Source organism: Besnoitia besnoiti, chromosome II, assembly GCF_002563875.1.
Source record: "Besnoitia besnoiti strain Bb-Ger1 chromosome II, whole genome shotgun sequence".
Classification (NCBI taxonomy): Eukaryota; Apicomplexa; class Conoidasida; order Eucoccidiorida; family Sarcocystidae; genus Besnoitia; species Besnoitia besnoiti.
In genome coordinates this window covers 5,441,714-5,467,457 of record NC_042357.1, presented here as the reverse complement: position 1 = coordinate 5,467,457, position 25,744 = coordinate 5,441,714, and the positions used below count along the sequence as shown (strand labels likewise).

General features: G+C 58.4%; 4 protein-coding genes across 4 annotated transcripts; 2 read left to right on the top strand and 2 right to left on the bottom strand.

Moving 5' to 3' along the window:
• Positions 1-48: 48 nt before the first annotated feature.
• On the bottom strand, positions 49-2,630 carry BESB_041150 (ADP/ATP translocase; the record flags this gene model as incomplete). Its single annotated transcript, XM_029362701.1, has 6 exons — positions 49-165; positions 554-629; positions 895-1,103; positions 1,649-1,779; positions 2,038-2,187; positions 2,360-2,630. 6 exons carry the CDS (start codon positions 2,628-2,630, stop codon positions 49-51), a joined length of 954 nt encoding a protein of 317 aa, XP_029221666.1.
• Positions 2,631-4,027: 1,397 nt separating this feature from the next.
• Positions 4,028-9,968, top strand: BESB_041140 (cysteine desulfurase/selenocysteine lyase family PLP dependent transferase superfamily protein; the record flags this gene model as incomplete). Its single annotated transcript, XM_029362700.1, has 11 exons — positions 4,028-4,883; positions 5,114-5,218; positions 5,742-5,825; positions 6,363-6,468; positions 6,675-6,893; positions 7,223-7,412; positions 7,561-7,707; positions 8,229-8,364; positions 8,981-9,039; positions 9,262-9,333; positions 9,714-9,968. 11 exons carry the CDS (start codon positions 4,028-4,030, stop codon positions 9,966-9,968), a joined length of 2,229 nt encoding a protein of 742 aa, XP_029221665.1.
• A 2,089-nt stretch (positions 9,969-12,057) lies between these two features.
• BESB_041130 (CAF1 family ribonuclease) lies at positions 12,058-16,475 on the bottom strand (the record flags this gene model as incomplete). Its single annotated transcript, XM_029362699.1, has 8 exons — positions 12,058-12,205; positions 12,490-12,665; positions 13,006-13,080; positions 13,531-13,636; positions 14,043-14,123; positions 14,539-14,701; positions 15,222-15,896; positions 16,277-16,475. The coding sequence occupies 8 exons, from the start codon at positions 16,473-16,475 to the stop codon at positions 12,058-12,060; spliced, it is 1,623 nt and encodes a 540-aa protein (XP_029221664.1).
• Positions 16,476-19,731: 3,256 nt separating this feature from the next.
• BESB_041120 (uncharacterized protein) lies at positions 19,732-25,081 on the top strand (the record flags this gene model as incomplete). The annotated part of the gene is made up of 5 exons (XM_029362698.1): positions 19,732-22,989; positions 23,230-23,457; positions 23,871-24,155; positions 24,368-24,631; positions 25,013-25,081. The coding sequence occupies 5 exons, from the start codon at positions 19,732-19,734 to the stop codon at positions 25,079-25,081; spliced, it is 4,104 nt and encodes a 1,367-aa protein (XP_029221663.1).
• Between the last annotated feature and the right edge of the window lie 663 nt (positions 25,082-25,744).

Genomic DNA, 25,744 nt, shown 5'->3' with positions numbered 1-25,744 from the left:
CGTTGAACAACAACACAACCCTTCCACACTAAAACAGCGGCCGTTGCTTTACGAGACGACGAATCGCTTCATTTCATCGTAGAGGACAAGCACAATCGCTCCGCCTACACCACGTACAATGTTGCTGGCACAGCCCTTGTAGTACGCCGTTATACCTTCCTCTGTCTGTAGCATGTACACAGCACACGCCAGCTTTTGATGGACAACTTCACTCTCGCGGCCCCCCCCCCCCGTGTTGGACAGAGTCGCTCCCCCTCCAAGTTCTTTTTCGGCACACGAGATGGGACCCTGGCGATATTCGCATCCTCGTCAACAGATGGAAACTGGCTATACGATTGCAGGGTCGCACTGGGACTGTGAGACCCCAGCGACCCCCGACAGTTGAGGTCCTAAACAGTGCTGTGTTAGCGACGCTTTCCATGGGCTACCGGTTTCGAACTGGGTGTTCTACAGTTGATCGATGCCTGGACGGTAGTGAGTGGCAGTGTATGGTATTGTTTCCACCGCAATACCAGCAGATCTACACTTGAGAAAACCAAGAACGGTGTCTTACGGCGATTCGGCGCGTGCAGTCCCAAGTGTTTTTGTACAAGGTATCGCTGCGAAGCGCTTGCATCATCATGCGCCGCCTGCACGGAACAAACGCACGTTGAAGTGCGTGACATCGCACAGGGAATTGTGGCCGATGACGCATCCATGCACGCAACTGCGAAGCTGTCCGAGCTGGCCATGCATCAGGCACGGCGGCAGGTCTTCAGATCGCGACGTTTTCTCCTTACGGACGAACGGGGCATCTAGACAGAGTCGGATGTTGCCCGAGCAGGAATCGCATATCCTAAACGAGCCCCGTAGGAAGGTGTGGCGGCTAATGCGCCAAGCTCCCCAGCTGCGCACCTGACGGTGTCGAGCGGGTACGCAATCACGCCGGCAGCAGTCTCCACTGCCAGGCCGATGGAGAAGTTCCGCAGCAGCGGTCGGTTTGTCTTCTCGTGGGCCGGCAGCATGGCTTTGGCCGTGTCGTAGAGACCGAAAAATGCAGCCCTATAGACGATGATGCCCGCGACTGAGACGAGAAAGCCGCTATACAAGCCCGGGATGCCAGACTGCAGCGAGGACAGCCACAAACTTGACAACCGCGTCAGCTTGCGCCCCGAGATCGACTGCTGCACCCTCGGCTTTCGTCTGATCCCTGAATCGCCTGGCCGAAACTGTGAGAGCTTAAAAAGAGCCAGCAAACTACAGCACAAACACGGCGGGCGCGTCCGCGGAACAGCTGGCTTGACGGCCGTCCGTTGTCGTGCCAGACCGGCGCCCGCGGAGAAATGTCTTGGAAGAGTTCAGGGGAACGGCTGCCGGCGTCGCCACACAGGAGGAAATTGCGAGGCGGTCTTCGGCCCTAAGCAACGTCCCGCACTCGCGGCAGCGCACTGAGACGCCACATTTGCCTAGATGTGACGATTACGGCTTCCAAAGTTCCTCTCAAGATACACAAATGAGTGAAGCGCTGAGGTGTGGCACTTCAGCTGCAACCGTGTGTGCCAATTTTGAAGACAGTCAACGACCTCGTGCACCGAACGAGTAAATCCCGAAATCGCAGTGATCCGAGATACGACACAAACCTTAACAAAACTCCGCAAACGCAACTAACCCCTTTGTAGATTTTCCGGATGCAATCGTTCAGCCCGGTGAACTGCCGCTCAGCCTCCACCTTGCCGACATCGGCTCCCAGCCGAGTCCTTGCGAAGTCGAGGGGGTAAACAAAAGCCAGAGAAGTGGCGCCTGCAAAATAAAGTGCCACACGTTTCCAGAAATGCTCCCGGAGCTTGACACAGGCGTGACTCGTGCTTCTTCTCTCCCTCAGAATCATAGATGCTGCCTTCGACCCTACGTAACTCGAAACGCAACCCAGCGGCGGCACACCTGATGGCCCAGCATGATTGGAGTAAGGCGCCCGTGATGCGCGAGGAAAGCGTTAATCTATGAGTCAGAAGGAGGAGACTGATGATCGTGGAATGCACTGTGTTCGCGTCAGCTCACCCGCAGCACCTCCCGCAGCGAGCATCTGCGCGAAGAACTTCCAAAAGTTCTTCTTTGGATCATCTTTGACGAACATTTTCTGGTACTTCTCCTTGCAGGCGAAATTCAGCGCTTGCGTGGGAAAGTACCGGACGACGTTTGCCCAGTTGCCTACAAGGTAATACATAGGGAGGTCAACCGAAAGCGAAGATCAGTGGCTGTACCTACACGAGCGAACCAAAAAAAAGTTCCTCTTAACCTGCGTATGCGAGAACTGCTTCGACACGTCTTGCACAGCAGTCGATACCCAGTTACCCAGAAAACATTACACAAGGCTTCTCACCTCGCCAAAAGGAGAGGACGCCTTGCTCCCGGTACACTCGTACAAAGCAGTCTGTGAGCCCGTCATATTTTTTCAGTTGCCCCGCTTGGTGGCCGATCTGTGTGCTTGCATCTTGTAGCTGCAGAAGGAGCTTTACTCGCTCGATAGGCGCCACGACTGTCTTGGAGATGCCTCCTGCGATTCCACCCATAAGAAAGTCCTGAAGGAAGGACTTGGACTGAGACTTTAGACCAGCAGAGCTGGAGGGGGCAGAAGAGGTGCTTGTCGCCATCTTGCAGATGCTGTGCGTCTGCGGCGAAGCCAAGCGTCACCTGTGGGTGAGGTCTCGACCTGAGACTCTCAGAAAGGGCCAGCTAGTCTTCGTGAGGCGTTGTACGTCCACTCCCGCTGCGACCCTGCCTCTTCGCCAGCGTGTGCTGGGATAGGGGTTGAATGTAATCCCGGAGGTTTAACGTTGAGACTGCAACCCCGAAGCGGCTGATTCTGCAAAACCGGAATCAACAATCCAATGTACAGCAAGACGACGAAGCTCATAATACGAACTCTGCTCGCAACTGACACACGGCATTGGCCCTTCACATTCAGCCGATGCGGCTTGTGGGGTCTCAGATGGGCCTGTCGCGATGCTGCACAAGCTCGTCAACAGAGCAACAACCACAATGACTCTGATGACGTGGGAGACCAGAAGAAAGCGTGTCACACGTACGCTTACCTGCGGAGCGACAGATCGTCGCGTATCGGGACTCGACGCGCGGTCGCCAGCGGAGTAGAGCTGCGAACTTTTCGCAGTGTGTAGTGCGCCCGCTTTTCCCGGGTCAGCGCCGTGCGAGCCGTGCACGGGGTATGTTCCCCGATGCGGCGAGACAGCCCCTTCATACTGTAAACTTAGGCGATACGTAGACATTTATCAGCAGTTCCTAAGGGATCCTTCCCAGGGTTTCAGAGGGAGCAAGCGTACTTAAAGAGAGTGCCGGCGCGCCGCTCTCTTCCACAGCTCTTGGGGTGCACTTCTTGTCTTCCAGGATCGGACGCAAACACGTGCATGCAGACAGCCGTCCGTCGACATCTCTTTGTCTAGAAGCGGCGATAGGCATTCTTCATTCTGCTATCATATGATCTTCTCTTGCAAAAGTGTTTTGTTGAGAACCTGCGTTCTCTGAATTGCAACACATTTCCCCCTTTTTCTCGACGTTCCGAAGTGGCCTTCGACCCTGCCGCCCCTGAAGTTGACAGAGCTAGCTGTGGCAAGGTGCCGCCAGCTCTACGACGTCCCTATTCGCTTTCTGCAGGAACGCAGAGGTATCCTTTCTACGGAAGTATACGATTCGTGCCCTCTTTCTTCCAGTCAGTACCGCCCTGACCTCCAGGGCATCCTCAGTTAGGCCATTCCCGTATTTTGTCGGGCATTGATGTGCGGCCTGCCTCGGGAAAGCCGTCGTGGATGAGAGTCGCGGAGGGTCTGGGGGTTTCGAGTGACCCTCGCCATCACGGACGACAGGCGTTGGGGGTGTAGGGACAGCCCCGGCGGCACTCCGACGCGTTTTTTATGGGGCATTTTGGGTTGGCGTGACTTGACTTGCGTCTTGAGCGAGCTGCGCGCAACTTCACCCCCGTTCATACGACCCGCAGGCCCGCTGTCCTGTGCTACTGCGAACCTCCTTGCGGACAATGATGGCGGGTAGCAAGCGTTTCCAGTTGCATGCCAGGCCGCGGCCGGCAGTCGTGTCTGGGGCACGTCTTCTCGGTCTCTTGCTCCTGCTCGCGTCGCTTCTTGCTTCGCACGTCGGAGCCGAAGCCGTAGCAGACGCACCTTTTGCGGAGCGAAGCGAGGCAGAAGGATGTGCCTGCACGTCTACTGAGGCAGACACCACTGCCTCGCCTCCGTCGTCAAAGAAACCTTTTTCACCCGCAAGCGAGACGCCCGATGTAGCGCTGCTGCGTAGCCTGTCCGCTGATGGAGGCCAGACCGACGACGACGTGCCTCTCGTGGTTCCAACTGATAACGAGGCGCTGGCTGAAGCTGCGGCTGCACGGAGACACACTGAAGGGTGCAGCGAGACGGAGGAGAGAAGGGGGGCAAGTAGGGTCGGGATGGATGGGAAAGAAGCGCTCACGAATTCTGCACAAGACGACGCCCCACGAGACGCCTCGCAAAGACAGTGCACGCGGCCGCGTCCAGGCGCGGCTTCGGAGAGAGGTCCCTCGGACCGCTACCAAACAGCATTCACGGCCGCGCAGCTCTTCACCGCGTCGTCGGAGCCGGCTGGCGAAGGCGACGCACTCGAAAAGACTTCCAGACGCGAAGCCGCGGCTCCCACCACTGCGCGTGGCGAGGCTGTTGAAGAAGAGGCCGCTGCAGACGCCCACAAGCGCGGCCTCAGCTGCCCACTGTGGGGTGGAAGCTATGAGGAGAGACGCACCCGGTTTCTCCTGCGGTACGGAGACGCCTACAATGTGCAGGTCGAGCAGATAAGGCAGAAGGAGCTCACAAGATTCGAGGGCCAGATATACATGGATTACGCCGGTGAGTCGTCTCGACCGTAAGATGCCCGTGGCTGCAGCACTTGCCGGTATGCTGCACAAGAGACGTTTGAACCGCCCGGTAGTTCGCGCATGGATCATATCGCACAGAGAGGGCCAGCGCCCGCGGGAAGGCGGGGGCGGGGGGGGAGGGCGGGGCGCTATGGGGGGCGATGCCTGACCTGCGCTGTCGCTCTTCGAATGATGTTGTGGCACGGGTTCTGCGCGCTACAGGCAGTGGCGTCTATCAGCAGCAGCAGCTGCAGCAAGTTTTTGAAGACTTCTCTCGCTCTGCGTACGGAAACGCCCATTCTCGGAATCCTTCGGCCAAGCGAACCGGTGAGACCTGAGGCGCATGGAGGAGGGATACACACAGATGGGCACGGCGCCAGGGTTCCGCAGACGCGCGCCGCAGGGGGAAGAAAGCCCTAAACCCTAACGGGGTTGATCGTTGATGGTCCTCTTTCGCCTGCCGAACGCTGGTTGGAACGTGGTTTTGCTCGGGGTATGTGATTTTTTTGCGGCGTTTTACCGTTTAAGGTTTAGCGAGTTACTTGCAGAGGCAGGACGCTAGAGGAGGATTGAAGGCATTCGGGGTTTAGCGAGTAACTTGCAGAGGTAGGACGCTAGAGGAGGATTGAAGGCATTCATGGTTTAGCGAGTAACTTGCAGAGGCAGGACGCTAGAGGAGGATTGGAGGCATTCGTGGTTTAACGAGTCACTTGCAGAGGCAGGCCGCTAGAGGAGGATTGGAGGCATTCGTGGTTTAGCGAGTCACTTGCAGAGGCAGGCCGCTAGAGGTGGACTGGAGGCATTCGTTTTTTGGGGTGTCTTGCTCGCTCGCCGCGTCGGCTTTCTGCAGACGAGAAACTGAAGGAGGCCCGCAAGGTGATTCTGCGGTTCTTTGACGCCCCTGAGGAGGACTACGCGGTGATTTTCACAAGCGGTAAGGAAGCGCCAATATTTCCGCTTTGCGCTCCTTCCAAGGCCTTCACCGACGGGTTCGGTGTCGTTGCCGCCTTTGCTGTGAAAGAAGGGTGCAGCACACTCTGAGTCCGACCGTAGTTTTCTGGAGCCTCATCTACAGAGGAGGGCGGCGTCTCAGTTCTCTCCAAGCACAGCAGACAACACTCATTACGTGGGCACCTCACTGCGGAAATATCCGTACAGGTGGAGACATGCGTGCACGCTAAAGGTGTGTCGCCTGCATGCGCATATTCAACCCGAGTGTTTCCTTTTGGTTGCGTCTCTCCTATCCCGGACATCTCAACCTCGCCAGGCGCGCCTCGCCTCTTCGCAGTCGTGTATAGTGGATGCCCTCTATCTCCACGGTTTCGTAGCTTGCATTCGAGGTGGCGATCTGCCGTTGCAGCTCTTCGCGCGCGCGATGCCCCTTAGCCGTGATTCAGGCGAAACACGCAGGGAAAAGGCCGTCACGAGTGGACGCCAGGGCAAGCCGCTTTCGCGTGTTTGTCATGTGCAGGAGCGACGGCCGCGCTGAAACTAGTTGGCGAGTCTTTTCCTTTCGCTACGGGGGTTTCCTCGTTCTATTACCTGCGAATCAACCACAACTCCGTCCTCGGCATTAGGTGCGTCGCCTGAGCGGGGCCCGCCGCTGCTTGACTCGCGCCGGTTCAGATCTACGCGGCTGGAAAGCGCCCTGCGAAGAGTTCAGCTCGGGAGCGGCCGCGCTCGGCAGCCTGAGAAGTTCTCTGCGGTTGCGAACTGAGGACCTTGCGTGGCCGCTGCGTCTCACCGTGGCTGTCGCGTCTGGAGCTCTGCGTCCTGTCTGCAGAGAGTACGCGTACGCCAAGGAGGCGAAGAGCGTCCGGGCGCTGTCTCCGCGGGACGTGGAGCGCATCCTGAAGGAGCGGGAAAAGGAGGCGAAGGAGACTTCCGCCACGGGACCCGACGCGGAAGACTACTCCATGCCGAGCTGCCTGTTTGCGTTTCCCGCGAAGGACAACTGGAATGGACGCTTTTTCCCGCTCAGCTGGATTGAGCGCGTGAAGAAGTAAGACTTAACTCACGACGAGCGCGGCAGGTTCGCACCGAGCTCCTCAAGAAACTTTGGCCGGCGTGTCCTGCTTGTAGAAGCTGCAGCCGCTGTGCCAGTCACTTGCTGGAACTCGCAGTGCGCAGTGTGGCGCTCGGGAAGACTCTCGTGCGGCTTGCGGCGTTGATGGCTGGGCCGCGCGATGCGCGTTGCTGCCTCCTCCTCCCGCAAAGGAATCGCGGGTTCCCCTGTGGCTCGAGGAAAGCGCGCAGGTGCCTGCGCCCGTAGAGGCGTTCCTACCCGGAGGTGGCTAGGGTTTCTTTTGCGGTCTCTCTGGCGGGGTTCAGGGTCGGCTTGAGCGACAACTGCCGCTGGTACGTTTTGGTCGATGCTGCCGCGTACGCACCCACGTCTCCGCTCTCCCTCGCGCAGTACCCCGCGGACTTTGTCGCCCTGTCGTTTTACAAGATCTTCGGCTACCCCACAGGGTTGGGCGTTTTGTTGGCCCGTTCGGAGGATGCCGACAAGCTGCAGCGCGTAAGCCGAAGAGCCGCTCTCGGCAGAAGCGTTTCTGTTGAACAGACCCTCGCGACTTCACTTGCACATGAGCCGACTCAAACAAAGACGCCCAGAGGGCAGATATACAGTCTGCCGCGTCTGTGTGATGTCTCCGTGTGCGCGACAGCTCTACTGGGGCGGCGGAAGCGTATCGGCCAGCGTCTGCGACAGCCGGTGGTGCGCGCGGAAGACGAGCTTCTCGCCTAGGTTCGAGGACGGCACGCTGCCCTTCCTGGCGATCATTGCGTCCGTGTACGGCTTCCGAGCTCTCGAGGTGCCTCCTGACCGCAGAATAGAACGGGTTTTTTGCTGCTGAGCCGCAGACGGCGATCTGGGCTCTGTGGAGTTCTCAGCCTTGCATGCTTCGCGCGTTCGCGTGAGCGTCTGTCGGCCTGCATGCGTGGGATGTGCATGCGACGCAGTGTGACCTTTACCCCTTCACGTGTGCCTGTTTTCGTCTCGTGGCGAGTGGTCGCTCCGAGGGGTAGCGAGGGCTGTTTCCAACGGGGCCAATGAGTTAAGCGGGCAGCTAATACCGGACAGTCCTCAGCCCGGGCTGCCCGTCCCTAGATGTGTGTTGCGTTTTCCTCGCTTACCATGTCTACTGCTGGAGGCCGAGGGGCTTTCTCGTCACCTCGAGGTCATGCAAGGCAACAGGCGCCGCCGGCGCAGCTGATATTGCACAGGAGATTCTGTGCTTCTTCGCTGCGGCAGCCAGCGCGCGAAGTCCTCTCTTGGCTTTGAAGTTCGTCCGGATTGGCATTCGAATGATTCAGCGTGTGTCTCGTGTGCCAGGCGGTGGGCATGGAGAAAATTCACCACCACGTGGCCGCCTTGACGAAGCACCTCTACGAACGCTTGCAGCTTCTGCGCCACTCGAACGGAGCTCCCGCCGTTTTGCTTTACTGGAACGAGCCAGCGCCCCCCGAGGGTAAGTCGCCTCTGAACAAATTCTGATGCCGTAAGCGCCCGGCGACGAGGCGCGCCGCACCTGGCAGACCCGTGTGGACGGCGAGACCGCCTCCAGCCCACAGTAGGCAACCACGCAGACTCTCCTCTCGCACCTGAAGCCAAGCGCCGCAGGAGCCGAGAGCCTTTTTCGGTCCTCCTCTCCTGGGGAACGCGCTGTGACTGGCGTTTTACTCATAATATTGCAGGCGGAGTCGGCCGCACTCGTGGTCGTGGACAGCAGCTACCGCCTCTAAACCCTAAACCACTTGGACCGAAATCAGGCTCCAAATGTCTGTTCAGTAGCATCGTACTTGGAGTAATCATCTCTGAGACAGGATTATTTATGAGCTTTTTCTGGGGATTTTTCATCAGCGTGTCGCCGTCGAGTAGGGAAGCGCCGGATAGGTATTTGCGGGCTTCCTCGTCGGAGCAGCGGCTCTGTCCTGGCGCGCGAAAGGCCCGTTTCGCTGTGACACGTTGTCGTCAGTCAACGTCGTTCGCGTTGATTGTGACTGTTTCTGCTGATTTGGGGATGCAAGCATTTCTATTATCGTCTGAGGACGTTCTGCGACTGTGTTTGTTTCTGCGCTGTGCAGGCGGAATTGTCAGCTTTAATTTGCTGAGACCTGACGGCAGTTTTGTGCCCTTCCCTCAGGTACGTTGTCTCTTCGAGAAGGTTGTGAGGCCTGGGCAGGAGGAATTTCCGGATGTGACCTCGGTGGAACGCTGCGGCGGCTGAATTCTCAATGGTGTAGAGCTGGGCGCTCGACTCTCGAGTCAGCATGAAGCGCGCTAGCGCGCTCTGCTTCTGGAGGCCAGGCGCTTCTGCATGCATCATCCAGCGGACTCGCGCGTTTTCCGTGCGCGTGTTACGCAGGTTGAAGCAGACGCGGCCGAGGCGTTGATTCACCTTCGAACGGGGTGCTTCTGCAACCCGGGAGGCTGCCAGGTAAAGATCCAGAGCGTGGAAACGCGGGACACGGTGACTCGTTACTGTGGCCCGTGGTACTAGACGTTGCTCGCGTGCCTACACACACGCTTGTGCCGGTCTCTGTAAGAGGACGAGGCCGGCGGCCCTCGAGCCCGTCTCCCCCGTTTTACCTGTCAAGGGGTCTTGGGGACTGCGTGATGCTGGGTACCGCGTCTGGAAAGGTTGAATCGCTTTCGCGGTGCGGCAGGCTGGCCCACCGTGTCAGTCTCCCGGTTGCTCCGCACCCACCCCACTCGGGACGGTAGAGGCTGTGGTGCACAGTCGGGCCGAAAGCGCGAATCTTCGTGAGTGCGGGCCGCTGAACGTCGCCTGCTGTCTGGCGCTGCGTGCCTCTACAGGATTTCCTGGGCCTCTCGGCGGAGGACATTATTCGAAACAGTCAGAAGCGCGACAGCTGCTCTGACCCGACTGGCGCCACGCTCTCCGTGGCTGCGGGCGTGCCGGGATTGTTGACCGGTCTGGGTGGAGGCAGTCTGGAAGGCGGCGTGTACAGAAAGCCAGCTGGCTCCGTCCGGCTGTCGATGGGCTATATGTCTACGTTTGCGGATGTCGATGCGATCATCGCGTTCCTTAGTGACACCTATTTGTGGTGAGCCGCGTGAGAAATAGATTGAGATGTGTGGGGTGAACTGCCGTTTGCCCGCAGCAGAATAATAATCCAATTGCCAGAAGGCCGCCTACCACGCGCGAGCGGTTTTCGAAAGAAACGAACTCGAGCTTTCGGGGGCCATTCCTTTTGCTGTGTAGATTTGCCTTCGGAATGCATTTTGTTCAAGCCACGTAGTGGCAGTTGCTTCCCATGAAGCTGCGGGAGACTGGGGTGCTTTTGGCCTGGGTGGGCCATTGGGAGCGATTTCCGCGGGTGCTGCAGGGCGGCCGCGAGCACTTTCAGATTTGCTACTCGCGCACGCAGCGATGAGAGCAACGTCCACAAGCCGGTCAAGGGATGTGGAGAAGCTGCGTAGGTTCAAGACGGGAAACTGCAACCCACGCAGCTCAGCTGCTGCTTGGAGCTTAAACATTGCAGTTTCCAGGTAGTTCCGGAACCGTCCGACGGAAGGAGGGGTCGTCTGGCTCTTTGTCTTGGCTCTGAGCCGCCCGCGCACCTCGTGTTTGGTACTCGCCCTCCGCGTGTGTGGAGGCTGCCACTGTGACATCCACGGGTCTTCAGGTTTTCGCTGCTTGTCTTCCGAAGTGACATGATCACAGACCGATTCGTCTCGGTGTTCCGTTCTCCACCGTGCGTATCTTGCCTCCCGCACGCAGAAGCCCAGGCATGGAACCCACAGCGAGTCCGTAGCCGAAAGTCAGGCAGTCCAGTTCTGCATCTTCGCCCGTTGATGTCTGTGCATGGATCGCACATATCTCGATCTGGCTGGTTGATGGGAGGGGAGGGGGAGCGGGGGTCGGGGGGGGGGGGGCAGTTGATGCCCCGTTCTACGGCTTTGGTGGTATGTGGATCGAGCTTCTGTCGTGCGGCCAGGGCAAGCCGCCACGGGGCCAGCCTGTGGAATAGATAGTACGTTCACGGTTTTTCAACATTTCCCGTGACAGTCGAAGAGGCCGTCGCATCGTAACGGGACGCCGCACGTGCCTGCAGGCTTGATGGCGCGGGAAAGCCCAATACCGTGGCCTTGAGTCTCCTTGGAAGGCAGGGGTTTGCGCCAGAGCACCTCTGTTCCTCAGGTGGCGGCCACTGTTCTACAGGAGAGTCACTTCAAAATCTCCTGCTTTTGATGGCACATGATCTTTGAGGTCAACGTTAGTTTTTGGAAGGACGAATGGCGCGTCACCCTGGCACTTGCCAAAAGCCTGCCTCATATGGCTGTTTATGATAAAAAAGTAAGATAGCTATTGATATGGGCAGGACACGGGTGGATGCCTGTAGAAGGATAGCTATGCGACACCAGTCTACTTCCTCTCTCCGATCCAGTCGCTTTGCGGCCACCTGGTTGCCACAAGCGCCGCTTTGGCTGCCACTCGGAAACTCGACAGCCAAACTTGGCGCGATTCCGCACGTGTATAAAAACATCCCACATCACAAGACAGCTGCTATGTCCCACCCCGTGTCCGTAGGCACTTTGTCTGGACTGATTTTACTGTTTCTTGGCGTAGACTGATTGCTGAGGCAGGGACGCCGGCTGGCAATCGTATCTGACTGCTGCAGTACAGCAGGTCCGCTTCGTGCCCCGCAGTCGACCTCGAGAATTGTCTATGTCGTTTTTATTATATTGAATCAGATGCACAATTGCTGCAGTCTTCATGCGGCCAGCCCCTTCCTAATACTTGGTTGTGGGGCGAAGGTCCAAAACGCGATATCTGAATGCGTGGTGGGTGTGACAACCTATGCTACGGGAGCAGGCAGCGATTAGGACGTCATTGACAGGTGAGAGTCTGACATCACACAACAGAGCGAGAGTTCAGCAGCACCTCATCCAAAGCTGGGGGACTGCCAGAGCGCTTCCACACGCTGCAACATGGCGGACAAAATCTTCTATATAGTGGCGGTCCGTATAGAGAGGCATGCGCGGCTCCCGCATGATGTCGTACCGCTTGCCTCACGAGCGGAACGCAAGCTGAGTAGAAAAGAAGACCGTATGTGCGAGAGACTTGGCCCGTTGCCACTTTGAAAAGAAAGAGACAGCGCGACGGTGTCCAGCGACTGGTTGATTGCCTCTAAAATCACTTCTGCGCCGACAGCAGCACGCTATCGGCGTCCTCTAGCTCTTGCCCTGCTGTAGAGAGGTCAATGTAGCCAGGCCTGACGCCAGAAACCCCTATATGATTCCTGAATGGGGCGTACCACCGGTGCTTATTCCAGTCAATCGGGCTGCACACGTCACAACGCACACATGCTACAAGGGACCATCCAGCTGCATGGAGCACCAATCACGGCGTTCTGGCGAATGCTATGAATCGCCGTCAACACTAAATGGTAATGAAATGAGAAGAGGCTGCTCCTTCTGCGGTGCTAACTATAGTATAAACCCCTCTCCAGCGTGAGCCACTGCGAGCGAACGAAAAGAGGAGCTACCGGCGGTACCTATGAAAGAACCTCTCTCATTTGGTTGTACACGAACCCTGACGTAAACCGCCGGAAATGACGGGACTCACATTGGCTGGCGCCTCGGCCTATTTTTCCGTTTTTTGCGGCGTTTCTTTGCCGGCCGGGACTCTTCTAAAGCCCAAAGATCATCGTCAAGTTGCTCTGCGCCTTCGTCGGTCCCGGATGTATCCCGTTCAGCGAGAGAGTAGTGTTGCGCGTAGAGGTCAAGTTCCAGCACGAATGTCTGAGGCAATGACAGATAGTACAAAAAACGAGCTTGTCCAGAGAGCCAATCCCACCAACCGCTACGGTTCCAACACAAAACATCCACTCCTCCCTCCTCGCTCGGAACTAGCGCAAGACGCACAAGGGAAAAAAAAACTGCAGTCGACACCGGCCCAGCTCCTCTTCTCGCTCAGATGGCGAAGCTAAGGCTTCACGCGGTTAAGGCAGAATGCGGCACGTCATGGAATGCGCCACATCAGCGGGAGCACAGTGCCGCGAAAACGCCCCATGCCAAGGCAGACCAATCCCCAAAAGCAAAGGAGACTTCTCCAAAACACGGAAGACGAACGCACGCCTACCTGAGCGGTCAATAAGGCGTCGTACCCTGCCTCGTGCGACCGTCCACACTCTGGCCCGTTGTCGCAGTTCAGTTGCTGCAACAGCACACAGCGCCAGAACGCTGCTCTCGCCGGGATGCTCAAGTCGCAGGCATCCATGTCACCACGGTGTCAACGCTGAAACTAACAGAACGAAGATGAGCTTCGCAAACTGACATTCTCCGGAAGAAGAGACATGACGATATGTGCTGTTGTAACATTACATGAAGCACTCTGTTTCGCTAACATAGCATCCCACATTGTATGTGCCAAAAAGACGTGCACATTTTTGCTTCACCAGGAATCAAAATTCCGCGTAGACGCTTCCCCACGCCTCTCATGTCCGGTACAGACCCCCTTAGCACGCCGTGCGCGCGCCGCAGTTCAGGACGGTACACCTACGCGTCGCCAAAAACGTGACAGCTCTGCGTGGGGTGAAGCCAAGGTCGTGCTTCACATATCAATCGTGGGGCAGGTACGGACACGCGCCTCGCACGGAACACGAACCTGAAACGTCAGATTGAAGTCGCCTCTCCGATGCAGCGCGATCTCGAAGACGCACAGGCTCTCACTGCGAACGAGATGGTGACGAAGCGCCAACAGAGATGTGGTCCTGCGAGACGAACAGACATGAAGGGAGCCGATACTGTTTAGCTTCGGGTCCTGCTCAAGACGAAGGAACTTGGTCCAGCAGAGGAGCCACGTCTCAACTTCACGGGAATCCCCTGCCTCATAGGCCGAACGAGATCCATCGGCACGGGAGCGACACGCTGTCGCTGCGTAGAGACGACAGCAGAAGACCGCACCGCTGCCTGCCGGCGAAACACCCCGCCAGGCTTCGAGTTGAGTGAAGCCCCAGGGGTGTCGACTTGCGCGAGACAACCCCGCAGAGTTGCACGCGCCACACAGACCTCAAGTCCATAAGCGCCGAGCTCGGCCTCACAATAACATGTGCCGCACGAGCAGCGACACCGCAACGCGGCGCGCGTATTTGACAAGATGCTTCCACGATTTCTCACCTCGGATCCCCTATCTTCAACACAAACGTCTTGCCTTCGTTTGCCAGATGCTTGGTGTCGTATATGCCTCCTGTGAATAGCCTGCAAAGCAGAAAAACGGCCGGCTGCGCATTGCTCGCCTTCACAAATTCGCTCACGGCATTATACTCCTCGCGCGGGCGAGGCACCCGACGGCCCGCGCCAGGGCCTTGGCCTCACGACGTTCGGTGCACATGCCCACCAGAATCAAGCACGGAGAGAAGCAAGGGTTGCCGTGCAGATAACCAAGCTGGAAAACAAACTGAATGAGGATCGCCCACCGCGTCGCTTCAGACGCGCACTGCGTGCTCGCGAAAGAACAACCGCGTCTCACTTTCCTGCATGGTTTGGCACCCTTCCGGCCAGCCCTGTTTGCAGAGACAGGCTCGCCGCCTACGGCAGCTACACAGAAGCCTCCGATATTTCGTCGCCTGCCTCGTGGGATGCAGGCGTCACATGCGTAGCGTCAACAGCGTACCGTAGCAGTTCGACGCAGAATTCACGCAGGGTGTCGGGAGCTTTCCCAATGAACTTGTCGAAGACATGCAGCAAGTCGAGATGCCCGTTGTGCACCACTAGCGGCTTCTCATTCTCCACGATTGCCTCGATAAGCCGCTGCAGTCCCGTCACCTCAAGGCCCCCTGGGGCCCCACGTGAAGACACCCCGGATAAAGAGCCACTGAGGCTAAGTGGCGCGTTCTTCTCTGCGTTCGCCCCTGGCGAGCTAAAGTCAGACGTCGAGCCACTTCGCTGGCTGGTGGGCGACAGCAGCGTCTTCGAGGCCGTGCCTAGATAGAAAATCACGCAATAAATTGTGGGGGAGTAGCAGACGAAAGCCGGGGTTCGGGCCGAACAAGGTCGAACGTCACGCAGTCATCGGGTGACCCGTCGGGAGCACCAGCCGCCATGCGGCCGCGGCAAGAGCAGGCGGAATCGCCGCGCAACGTCCATTCTCGTGATTGGGCATTGCCCGTGATAGCCTTTTACGCGATTTGTCGCCACAGTCATTTTCTTCGCCGGCGGCCCCACGAGCTTTAAATGTCGACCGCAGCGCGCCTCGTTTGCCCATGCTGAGCTGTCAAACTCTCACGCAAGATGGACGTGGAACGCACAGTTGCCCCGTGGTTGGCTTGTCTATCTCAGCCTCCCCGCGACTCTTACCGGAGAGCTGTGGCCCCAAACTGTCAGCGGCGGAAGCGTCGCCTCTGGCTTCGCAGTCCGCGTGTTGCGTTCGTCCGCCGTTGTCCCTCGAAGCCCTTCCGTAGGTGCCTTCGGCGACGCCCTCGTCGGTCGAGGAGCCGCTCGGCCCGCCGGCCTTGCCCGCGGCCGAGCCGCGGCGCTGGGAGGCCGGTGAGTTTGCCACCTGGCGCGCCTGCTGTTGAAGTTCTGCGAGACGCATGTAGTTGAAGCCTGTGCTGATCCACTGGTTGAAGTCGAATCCATTCTGGAGAAGCCATTTGAGCGTGCACGTGTCGACACCGCCCTGCGTGCGCTGGCTGGGAAACGCGTGGAACGTGTAGGGAGCCAGTATCCACTTCCCACTCGGTTGTGACTCTTGGCAACACTCGGGTTTCTCAGAAGCTCCGCAGCTGTCGCCTGCGCAAGTTTTTTCGTTACTTGCGGTCGACCGGCCGCCGTCGCTTCCGCCGGCAGGGGTGGAGGCTGAGGAAGCGGAGGCGGACGCGCCCGCCGGCGGACAGCGGCGCGCTGTGCAGATGCCCAACTGCGGCGCGAGAAAGAACTCGGCGCCTTGGATGCAAAGCTCGTAGTACGAGGAGAGAGAGGGCGGGCGTTTCGAAGAGGCTGACAATGCCTGCGGGAAAAGGCCCGTGAACTCTGCACGGGCGCCACCACAGGCACAGCAGAGAGGTCAGACCGAGCCCCAGACGACACAGACGGAACGCAAGCCTAGCACAGCAAACAGCAAAAGGTGGTCGCAAACGCAGTGCAAACCACATCGAGCAATCTGCAGAGGCGGTAGCGGTGAGAGGAGGGGGGGGTAGGGAGGGTGCAGGGGCATCCGCCCGGTTGATCGAAGTCTCGCGCCCTGGCCAGGCAGCTACGAGATCCACTGTCCAAGAGAAACCGGGAATGCATAAATGAAAGAAATATTGAGCCGAGAGCCAGACATAACCCCTAGTTTAGAGACGTCCTCTCGTCCCAAACCACTTCCTTAGAGACGACGAGTTCACACCTTCTCTGAGCGTGAGGCTTACCCAAGTCGATAGCGACGAAGTCTGCCTCGCAGATATCCTTCACAGCCTGGTCCAGCAGTCGCGCCTTCTCCGTTTCACTCAGGCAAGATTGACGTTGCGATGGTGTTGGCGACTGTGCGCGGCGGATGGGGGGTCTCGGCTTCTCCTCATCGTCAGACGAGGGCGAGCCCTCACTCTCCTTCTCCTTTGCAGGGTCCATCGTGGTTCGGCCCGCCTCCACCGCCCTGCAGTCGGAAGAGAGCTCCGATGCAAAGCACGTATGCGGAGAAAGAGTACGAAAAAGAAGAGTCCCTATAAAGAGCTCAATGAAGGGCAGAGACTGACGCTGCAAGAACGTCGGACGACGACTCCACGGTGGCAGGCTTCCGGTCCTTTTCTCGGGGAAACGACAGTGGACAACCTGACTAGGCAGTCCAGGACAATTCTCAACTCCTAGGCATGCGTGGCAAGAGGTGCTTACTGAGTGGAGGGCAGCCTCTAAGTAGTATGTCTGATGCATTGAATGTCCGCATGCATCCGTAGCTGCCATTCGGCAGAACAACTGTTTTGAGCAAAAAAAACGACTCCGGCCTTCTGGTCCATGGCTTCATATGGAACTGGATCAAATTTACGAGATCACCTCGTTCAGTATAGATTACTGGAGGCCACAGCTCTGAATGATGTCACATGCAAACATCAAGACGTGCATCGCCGTTGAGGTCCCAATCAGTGCTGGTACTCGCCGCAAGTTTCCGACGCAGAGTAGCCACACACTTCGTAGGCGCCAGGGCTGCGGCAACGCGATCATGCGTTAAGAAAGAAAAAGATCAGCAGTGGATAAAAAAGGTGCGGCGGTGAATGAACGTGAAATTCTTAACCGGGCCTCCACATCTGCATGCAGCCATTCAGACTCCAGCTTGCATGCTGTAACCACTGCGAGAACGCGCCAGCCCTTGTGGCGAGGCAACGAGTGTTCCAAGTCTGCAACGATTGCACGAAACCGGACATGCAATTAATAGCCCCTCCCCCCTATTCGTGAGAGACTTCTCTGCATGGAGATCACCTGAGTTTTTATACGAAAGTCTATTGCGGATGAGCGCGAGGTGGGGACAGATAGTCATATTCAGGCGAATATCGAAGTGAAGAAGGTATATGCATAGCCAGGTTGCCGCGTAAGGAACTCCGAAACGCCTGGCACGACCGTGTCCAGGGTTCGCTGCAAGAAGACTAAGTGGATAAGTATTGTGTGTATGCCTTCAGTGTCACTTCATTTCCTCGCAAGTTGCATCGGACTTATCATGAATGAAGCATACTGAACAGGAAAATGCTGGCAGGAGCGTCTTCGGCATCGATGAGGAATGAATGCCAGAACAGTACGAGTATCGCGCAGATGCGGTTGCTCAGTCACAACCCAGCCGCCTGGCTCGATGGGGATGCTACCGTGAAGAACAAAAATACCACCTGAGCCTTGACCCTGCAAGAAAACTTGAGTGGTTGTCCGCTGGCCCCTCGGTAAAGCGATGCTCTGCGGCCTCCGGTATGTGCAGGAAAGCTTCCTATCATGGGGCTGAGAAGTCTGAGGTGACGACATCCGTGCGACAAAGTGGAGTGGAGCTCCTCGCTTGGAGGCAAAGAGTTCTCAGCCCACTGTCCAGTGGTGTTTGTTCGCGAAGCATGAATGCTCTGGCGAACGGTGTCTTCAATACAAATTGCTATTTAGTACAGACTGCCGTGATTCCGAAAGTAGCCTGATGCTAGGCTGTAGGCCGTACTCAGGTATAACTCTTTTCATAGACGGTAACGCCCGCGAGGTTAATGTGATCTTCGTGATACTACACTGAAACCTAGCAAGATTATCATGCCGATCAACGAATGACCCAGAGGAACCTTCTCGCCATTGATGTACGACCCCATTCGTCAGTATCCGATGCAGGTCCCCAGGCTGACAATGGGCATCCGACCAGTGACGCAAATCTTGCCCCGCACAACGACGCAGATGCAGGGGAAGACCTCCGTACAAGATATGCGCCCTCTCGCCAGAACACACAAGAGGGAATTTCACAAAGTAAAGGGAGGATGCCAAAAGAGGAACCACTGCTGAATAGGCAAGCCGCGGTGAGCCATGCACCGGCCACAGGCCCATTCGCCAGGCCTTTCAACAGGCCTAACGCAATGTGAAATTACCAGCAGAAAGAACAGAACCACGTGGCAGGCATCCTACGGATGCGTAGCCGGTGTTTCGTGCGCACTAAGGCTAGGGCTGGGAGATTTTGATACACGATGCCTACTTAGCTGCCGATCCTTTGCTCGGTCCATGCCTACCAACGCGCGGCCTGCAACCGCTTAGAATTTCACACGGCCACTCGGTCAACGCTGGCGTCCCGCCCAGATGAACCGAGTGATTGATCCCCATGTGCGGCTTCGAGCGTCACACAACAAAACGTCCACAAGAAAGCCCGGTCCCGAGCCGCAGCACTCGATGTTAATCGCCAGGAAGCCCTGAAAGATGCAGTCCAACGCGGGAAGGGGCGTCCGAGCCCCCAAACCTCGGCTGGCGTTGAGACGAAACGTTGTGCTCACGCGCATCAGACTGCCGACTGCTGGACGCTTCCTCCACTCAGTAGGTGCGCATTTATTAAGAGCGTGCGTTGTGGGCGAAAACAGCTTGCAATTTACCTGTCCAACTGCCGAAGGCTACGCAGCGTTTTGGCCTACATCGCCTCCGGATCTTTTGCTGCATGCACGCCGCCGGTACACGCTGATGGCGGCGCCTCGCATGCGGAGTATCGTTATCCTGGTTCTGCTTGCATCCGGCGAATAATTTCCTTTTCAAAGGACCCTGCTGTCTCCCTCAAAATTGCGTTTCAAACGAAAGCACTCCTCAACGGTTCGTTCCGGTACTTTTTCCCGTTGTTGAGTTTTGTCCTCATGCGTCTTCAGTGACTACGGTACCCTCAAAAGCGTGGCAAAACAGCATTCAGACACTCCAACTGTTGCAGCGCTTTTGACGCCGATCCCACTTTTCTCTAGACAACTGTTGTCCGTCGCTGGTAGCCCTTGTCGGCGCCTCTGTCTGAACCGTCCCATCGGAGGAGGTATAGCCCATTACGCCCCGTTACGGTGGCTTCCAGGTCTTCGCAGGCATGCGTTCGGGGCACTACTTTTGTATTCTCTTGCTTCTTCACGAGATAGGGGCATGTTTTTTTCCATGCGGACAGAGCCATAATCCCCATGCATACCTTGTTAAGCATCCGGGACACTGCCCAGTGTTGCCGAATACAGGTGCTTGGCAACCCGCTTTTCTGTCGTCTCTCATAGTCTCCGTCCCCTTCTTGAGCACAGCTACAGCTGTGGAGGCCCGCTGTTCTGTGGTGTCGACCGGATCTTCCTCGGCGGCGGATCTTCTGTTGCTTTCCCGTGCGGAGTTTCTCAACGGGCCTCCACTGGCCCTGAGCCTGTTGGGTGCTTCGTGAAGAATGTCTCTTTTTGCACGTCGCAACGTCAAGCGAACCACCAGCCGGAAGGCAGCGCTGGTCGAGGAGGATGAGGCCGCGGGGGGGGGCAACAATCTGAGGTCTCCGTCGGATGAGGGCCTCTGCTCCCTGGGGGCGGGAGGGTCGTTTGGCCGCACATCTTTTGCGATCTCTTCCCATTCGGCGCTCGGCTCTGCGTCTGGCTCATCCAGAAGCGATGTAGGGTCCGGCTCCGCCCCGGCCTCTGCTGCTGCTCTCGCGACCGCGTCGCACATTCGAGAGAAAGCCGCTGTAGCGGCCGCCAAGTCGCACGCCTCTTCGGCTGCAGCGCGGCCTTCTGCGTCTGCGTTTCGTGACAGTTCACAGAGATCTCAGGCCACTTTCTACTCGGACTTATTCGATGCCTACGACGGCGACGACCCGCCTGCGCGGGACTCGAGCGCGTCGAGTCAGAGCGGCAGAGCGGCCACCTCGGGAGGCGGCCTCCACGCCTCGCGCTCCGAACGGCTCGGAGGCAGCTTCGCCAGGCCGGGCTCCAGCGGCGACGACGCTTCCCGGCGCCCGGGGGGCGGCGCACTCGGCCGCGGGGGACTGAGCTTCTCGGGGCTCGATGAGGAAGCCGATCGCGAAGGCGAGTTCTTCAAAGTGAAGAAAAGCAAGGCCAGCAAGCGCCTGCAGAGGGAGAAGGAGCGCGAGGCCCGCACAGACAACCTGGACCGCTTCGAAAAGGGGGAAGTGGGTGCGCAGACGGCCGCCGCCTCAGACCGGTCTCGAGGCCTTTCGAGTGGCGATTCCGGGAGCGCGAAAACCAGTAGCAAACTCGTCCTCCAGGCGACAGGCTTGCGGCTGTTAGTCAACCAGACGCACCTGCAGAAGGCGCAGATCGCCGGGGTCGACTCCGCATCTGAGCGGGCGCGCGCGTCGGATCCTTCAGATCGCCGCGCGCGCGGCGCGACAAGCAGCGGGCGCGATGCGGCTGAGAAGGGCTCGTCGTCTCTGCCGTCCCGTGGCAGGTGCAGCGGGGCTGACGGCGGCGGAGGAGACCGACGCGAGGCGGTTGCAGCGGCGCGGAGGAAAGAGGAAGCAGCTCCGTTTTCGGGTTTGCCTTCGGAGCGAATTCTTTCGCTGGCGGAACTCGAGGAGGCCGAGGCCCGTCAGCGCGCGACGCATGGGGACAGGAACCTCCAGTACGGAGGCTCTTCGGGCGCCCGGGGCTCGCGGAGCCAGGGGGCGGATCAAGAGGATGACGTTGCGTCTATGGCTCGGCTCGCGCGTGCACAGAGACAGCGCGCACGAATGATTGAGAAGGGCGAGCTGATTCCCGCCGATTCTGCAGCCGCGCTTACCGGCGAGTGGGGCGCTGCTGTGAGGCTCCAGAGACGCCAGCAGCAGCAACTGGAGCCGCTGCGCTCGTGGCGAGACGGCGCTGCACACGATGACGAAGACCAGGGCGAGGAGCTCGACGATGGGGATCTGCCCGGGATGAAGGAGAACGGTGAAGATCTCGACGAAGATGAGCAAGAAGAAGACCCTGCTGCGCGCCTGAAGGAGCAGCTCCAGCGGCTCAAAGTTCAGCAACAGGCTGATGAGGACACCAACACCGGTCGGAATGAAGAGGAGGAGGCTTGGGAGGCGTGGGAGCGCGAGAAAATCCTCAAAGGCGCCGGCCGAAGACACTTGCTCCAACAGCAGCAACTCATGGTACAGCGGCAGCAGGAGCAGCAGGTGTATTTACAACAACAGCTGCTGCAACGTCATCATGATGGCGGAGGGGCGCCTGCGCAGGCCATTCAGCTACAACTGTCGCTTCTTCAGCACCAGCAGCAGCATCAGCAGCGTCTGTTGAAACAGCTTGCGAGTCCGCAGCAGCGAGATGGCGGCATGTCCGCGGAAAGCGTCGATGCATCTGCCAATCTGGCGATCCTCGGAGCCGACGCGGCGACCGCGTTGGGCTCTACCGAGCCCGCACGGGCAGGCACCGGAAGGACGAGTGCGTCGAGCAGCCTCGTCGAAGCCCCCACGAGCGCCGCGTGGCTGAAAGAAGTGTGGGGAGTCGACGGGGCGGATGCACAGGTGCGGGCGGCGCTGGAGTGGCTGAAAGAAGAAGGTCAGCAGCTGCGGCAGTTAGCGGAGGTCGAGGAAGACCAACGGGAGAAGCGACGGCGCCACAGGGCTGCTGCGGCAGATCAGCTTCGGGTCCTCGAGGTTCGGCAGCTGGGTGTGGGGAAGCGTTTGGACGACTTGCAGGATTTTCTCATCTTCGTAGAAGATCTTTCTGGATTTATTCTCGCCAAAGAGAGTGCGGTCCAGCTCGCGCAGTCGACTGTCGAGGAAATGGAGAGAGAGTTCACCGACCGCAAGTTTGAGCGGCGCGTCCTCGAGTTCGATGATCTGCGCCGCGTGGCGTTTCGCAGAAGGCAGCCACGCGCCGGGGGCGCAGCGGGCCGCGAAGGAGAGGTGGAGAGCTCCAGCGAGAGTTCGAGCGACACGGACTCGAGCGGAGACATCGACGAGTTTGGCAGGAGCCGAAAGTACACGCAAAAGCTTCAGAGGAGCGACCGCGAGAAGGCCCGACGCGAGCGCCGGCTTTCCAAGCGACAGGCGCGTGGCGGGACGCCCAGCGGAGACTTCCGGTCGACGTCGCCGGCGTGTTCAGCCGCTAAAGCGCTCCGGCGCATGCGCGGGGGGTTAGGCAGGCGGGCGGCTTCTCGTGAGGCGGTTACCGGAGAGGATGGGCGAGGAGACAGACCAGGCCCGGCAGGTAGTGAGCAGCTGTGGCATGTGCTGAGAGAGACGCTAGGGGAGGGCTGGGAGACGAGTGAAGACGAAGAGGACGACGGGGGCCATCGGCTGCGGAAGGACCGAAGCAAGTTCAGCGCGGCGGCCTTGGACGTCATGGGGGACGTCTCGGACGCGTTCGTCTCCGTTGCGTCCATCCTCGAGGAACTCGAGAAAATGAAAAAATGGTGCAGCGCCGAGTTCGCGCAGCTCAAGGTCCTGGAGCAAGTCCCCGACATGATCAAGGTGCAGGTCCGGTGGCAGCTCCTCTGGTGGAACCCGATGGCGATCGCTCCGGCGGCCGCCGCCAGCAACGCGGCGGGAAAGGCAGAGGCGGCAGGAGAGAAAGAGAAGAAAGACCCTGTCTGGGTGTGCGAAGCATCTCTCGAAAACTTCGATTGGTTTGCGGAACTTGGACTCTTCATCGAGAAAATGGACGACCTGAACGCGGCAGTGGCGCAGGAGCGCGCGGCTCCAAAGGAGGTGAGACGGCAGAAACCCACCGCACGAGCCGCTGTAAGCCCAGAGGGATGCTTCGCTAGCGTCGGGCTAGTTTGTTTGCTGCCGCACATGCTCTTAGATGCCAATTGTCTGGGGTTTACCCTCTCGCCGAGGCCGCCTGCGTCAGCGAGATGACGAGCGCGCACCTGCGCGCTTTGCTGCAGCGCGCGTCAGCCTTGCGTCGACCTCAAACCTACCAGCAAGTATGCGCGTGTTTCATAGGGCAAGCGAGAAGGAAGCGAACAAGACAAGAGCAAGAGGGAGCCGACGCCAGATGCGTATGATCCCAGCAATATCATGTCTGATGTCGTGAAGCAGTGCGTCGTGCCTCGCGTCGCCGCTGCCCTCAAGTGTACGGATATCACGTCGTTCACCTCCGTTAACCGAGCCTCCCAACTCCTCGGAGAACTCCTCCTTTTCAGGGACGACAACTCATTGCCACATCTTACGGTACGCATTTGGGCTCGCCCGTGACAGGCCAAGCAGAAGAGGCGTCAAGACACTCATCTTTGTACTCGTATATACGCCCTTCGCCCGTCTTTTTCCCATGCTTTACAGACGTTTTTCAGATAGTCTCTTTGTTCTTCCAGCTGCCACCGAGTCGGTATCCGCTCTCGCGCGGTCGTGCCCTGCAACTCCGCAGCTGCAGCGGCCCGCAGTTGCCATGTAGTCGAAGCGCGGCACTGTGGGGACGGACAGGGCTGTGACAGAGGCCGACACCCCGTGAACGTGGAGGCGCACTTTTCCAGCTAGGAGACAGTTGCGCTCCACACGTTGTCGTCTTCTGGGCTCCACAACTTCCCGGCTTGGGCGTCCACTGGCTTTGCATCATCCTGCAGTGTGCGCGTGTGGCTTCTGCGCAGAAAGTCCTTCAGGATTTCGTGAGCTTCTTCGTGGCGCAGCTGTCGGCCCTTCTGCCTGTCGAGTTCGTTAAGCAAGCATTGTCGTGTCTACCGGCTTCGTCGTCAAAGCAGAATCACAGAGCGTTGGACAACGCGGGCGGCGATGGAACGGATGGCCCCCAGGACAGCGACGCGCGACAGGAGATAACTCAGCTGTACCTCCACCGTGCTCTCAAGGTTGCTGGTTGCTGCACCTGCCTCGTGGATATTCTCAGCGATTCGCTGCTTCTCCACATTTGCATGCAGGTAACGCCTGCAGGTTCAGACCCGTCAGGTGACCTGCGTGCTGACTCTAACCCTGCTTAGCCTCCTCTACATGAGAGAGGGCCAGCCAGCTGTTGAGCCGTTCTGCTCCCGAAACTCTGCCGCAGAAATGAGTGTGTTTCGGCGCGTGCCATCGGCTACGCGCTCCATCACACTTCATGGGTGGCGGTCTGTGTGGCTGTGAGGGCATGCAGGAGATTCTTGTCGACCGCATCAAGCCCCTCCTGGCCCTCTTGCCGCCCTCACGACAACTCTTGCTCGCGGGCGCCTTCATTCACCTCTTGCCGCTTCGCTGGGTGATTCAGCTCCAGCAAGAGAACCCTGAGGAGAGCAGTAGCGCCACTCCCGGGCGCATGCAGCAGCTTCTTGGGACCGTCGTGGCTCTTGGCGAGGCGGTTGTCGACGAGGACGAACGCGCCGAGGTTCTGCTTCTCTTGAAAAAGATATCTCCACAGGAGGTGGGTTCAGAAGAGACCCTCGAGCGTCTTGAGCAGCCGTAGATGAAAACGGCTGGCCGTTTGTGGGCTCCACGCTGGAGTGGGCCGCGAAGATCGTCAATAGCGATTCTGACGGAGCAGGCCACAAGTGGATGCGAAAATAATCGACTCACCTGCCGAACGGGTTTCCTGCAGTAGGGACGCGAAAGAAGCATCCGTGTCGGCACACGCGGAGTTCCAGAGGGCTTCATCCAACAAGCAAGCGCGACGGTGTACGTGCGCTGGTACTCCTTGTTCCCTTCCGAGAGAGCTTCACTAAGCTGTCAATGGCTTTGCGCACCTAGACATTTCAAGACATCCCATCCCTGGATACGCTGTGTGGCTTTGCATCCCTCTTTTTAGGAAGCGGAGAAGATACAGCGCGTCTTTGAGCAACGCCACGGCCACAAAAATCCTCAGCAGCGCCCCTGACGGGCCTCGAATGACTTCAGGGTGCGCACTGATACGCTCGGTGCAGTCATTTCCCTCTGTTGTTCTCCAGCCACAGCCACTTACGATCGTTGGAGATGATGCCGAAAACCCGTTGCGCTGCCGGCGCTTTGCAAGTCACACACCCTACCTATGCCCCCATTTCGCGTCTGCGGCAGAGAGAGAGCGATTACAGCCTGCCTTTTGTCCACGCTCCTTTGATTCGCTGCACACGAAGTGTGTCTGTTTGACTTGTCTGCTGCGACAATCGTTGGTACTTTAGGGGTTAGTTGAGCACGCTCGATGCCGCAGATGATATCGGGGTATCAGCGGATACGAGGAGCAAACGACACTGCGGATGGCGCACGTATTCTGCGGTCCGGCGCCTGCATAGGAATGGATCAGCAGTATATATATTCAGCGTGTGTGGCAGAGTCACCTCAGGTGTAGTGCAGCGGACGAGTCCTGCGGATCTGAAAACTACGATGCTGATCTTGATAACGCGCGAGCGGGCACGTCGAGCTCGTCGACAAGGGTAAACAGCGCAGCACGGAGTCGCTGGGGACTGCAGACTGGGACTGAAGACAGGGGGAACTCGGTGCCTGAACCCCGAGCTAACCGCTAGTCCCATGAACAATCGTGAACTTTGCTCTACTACTTTTCGTA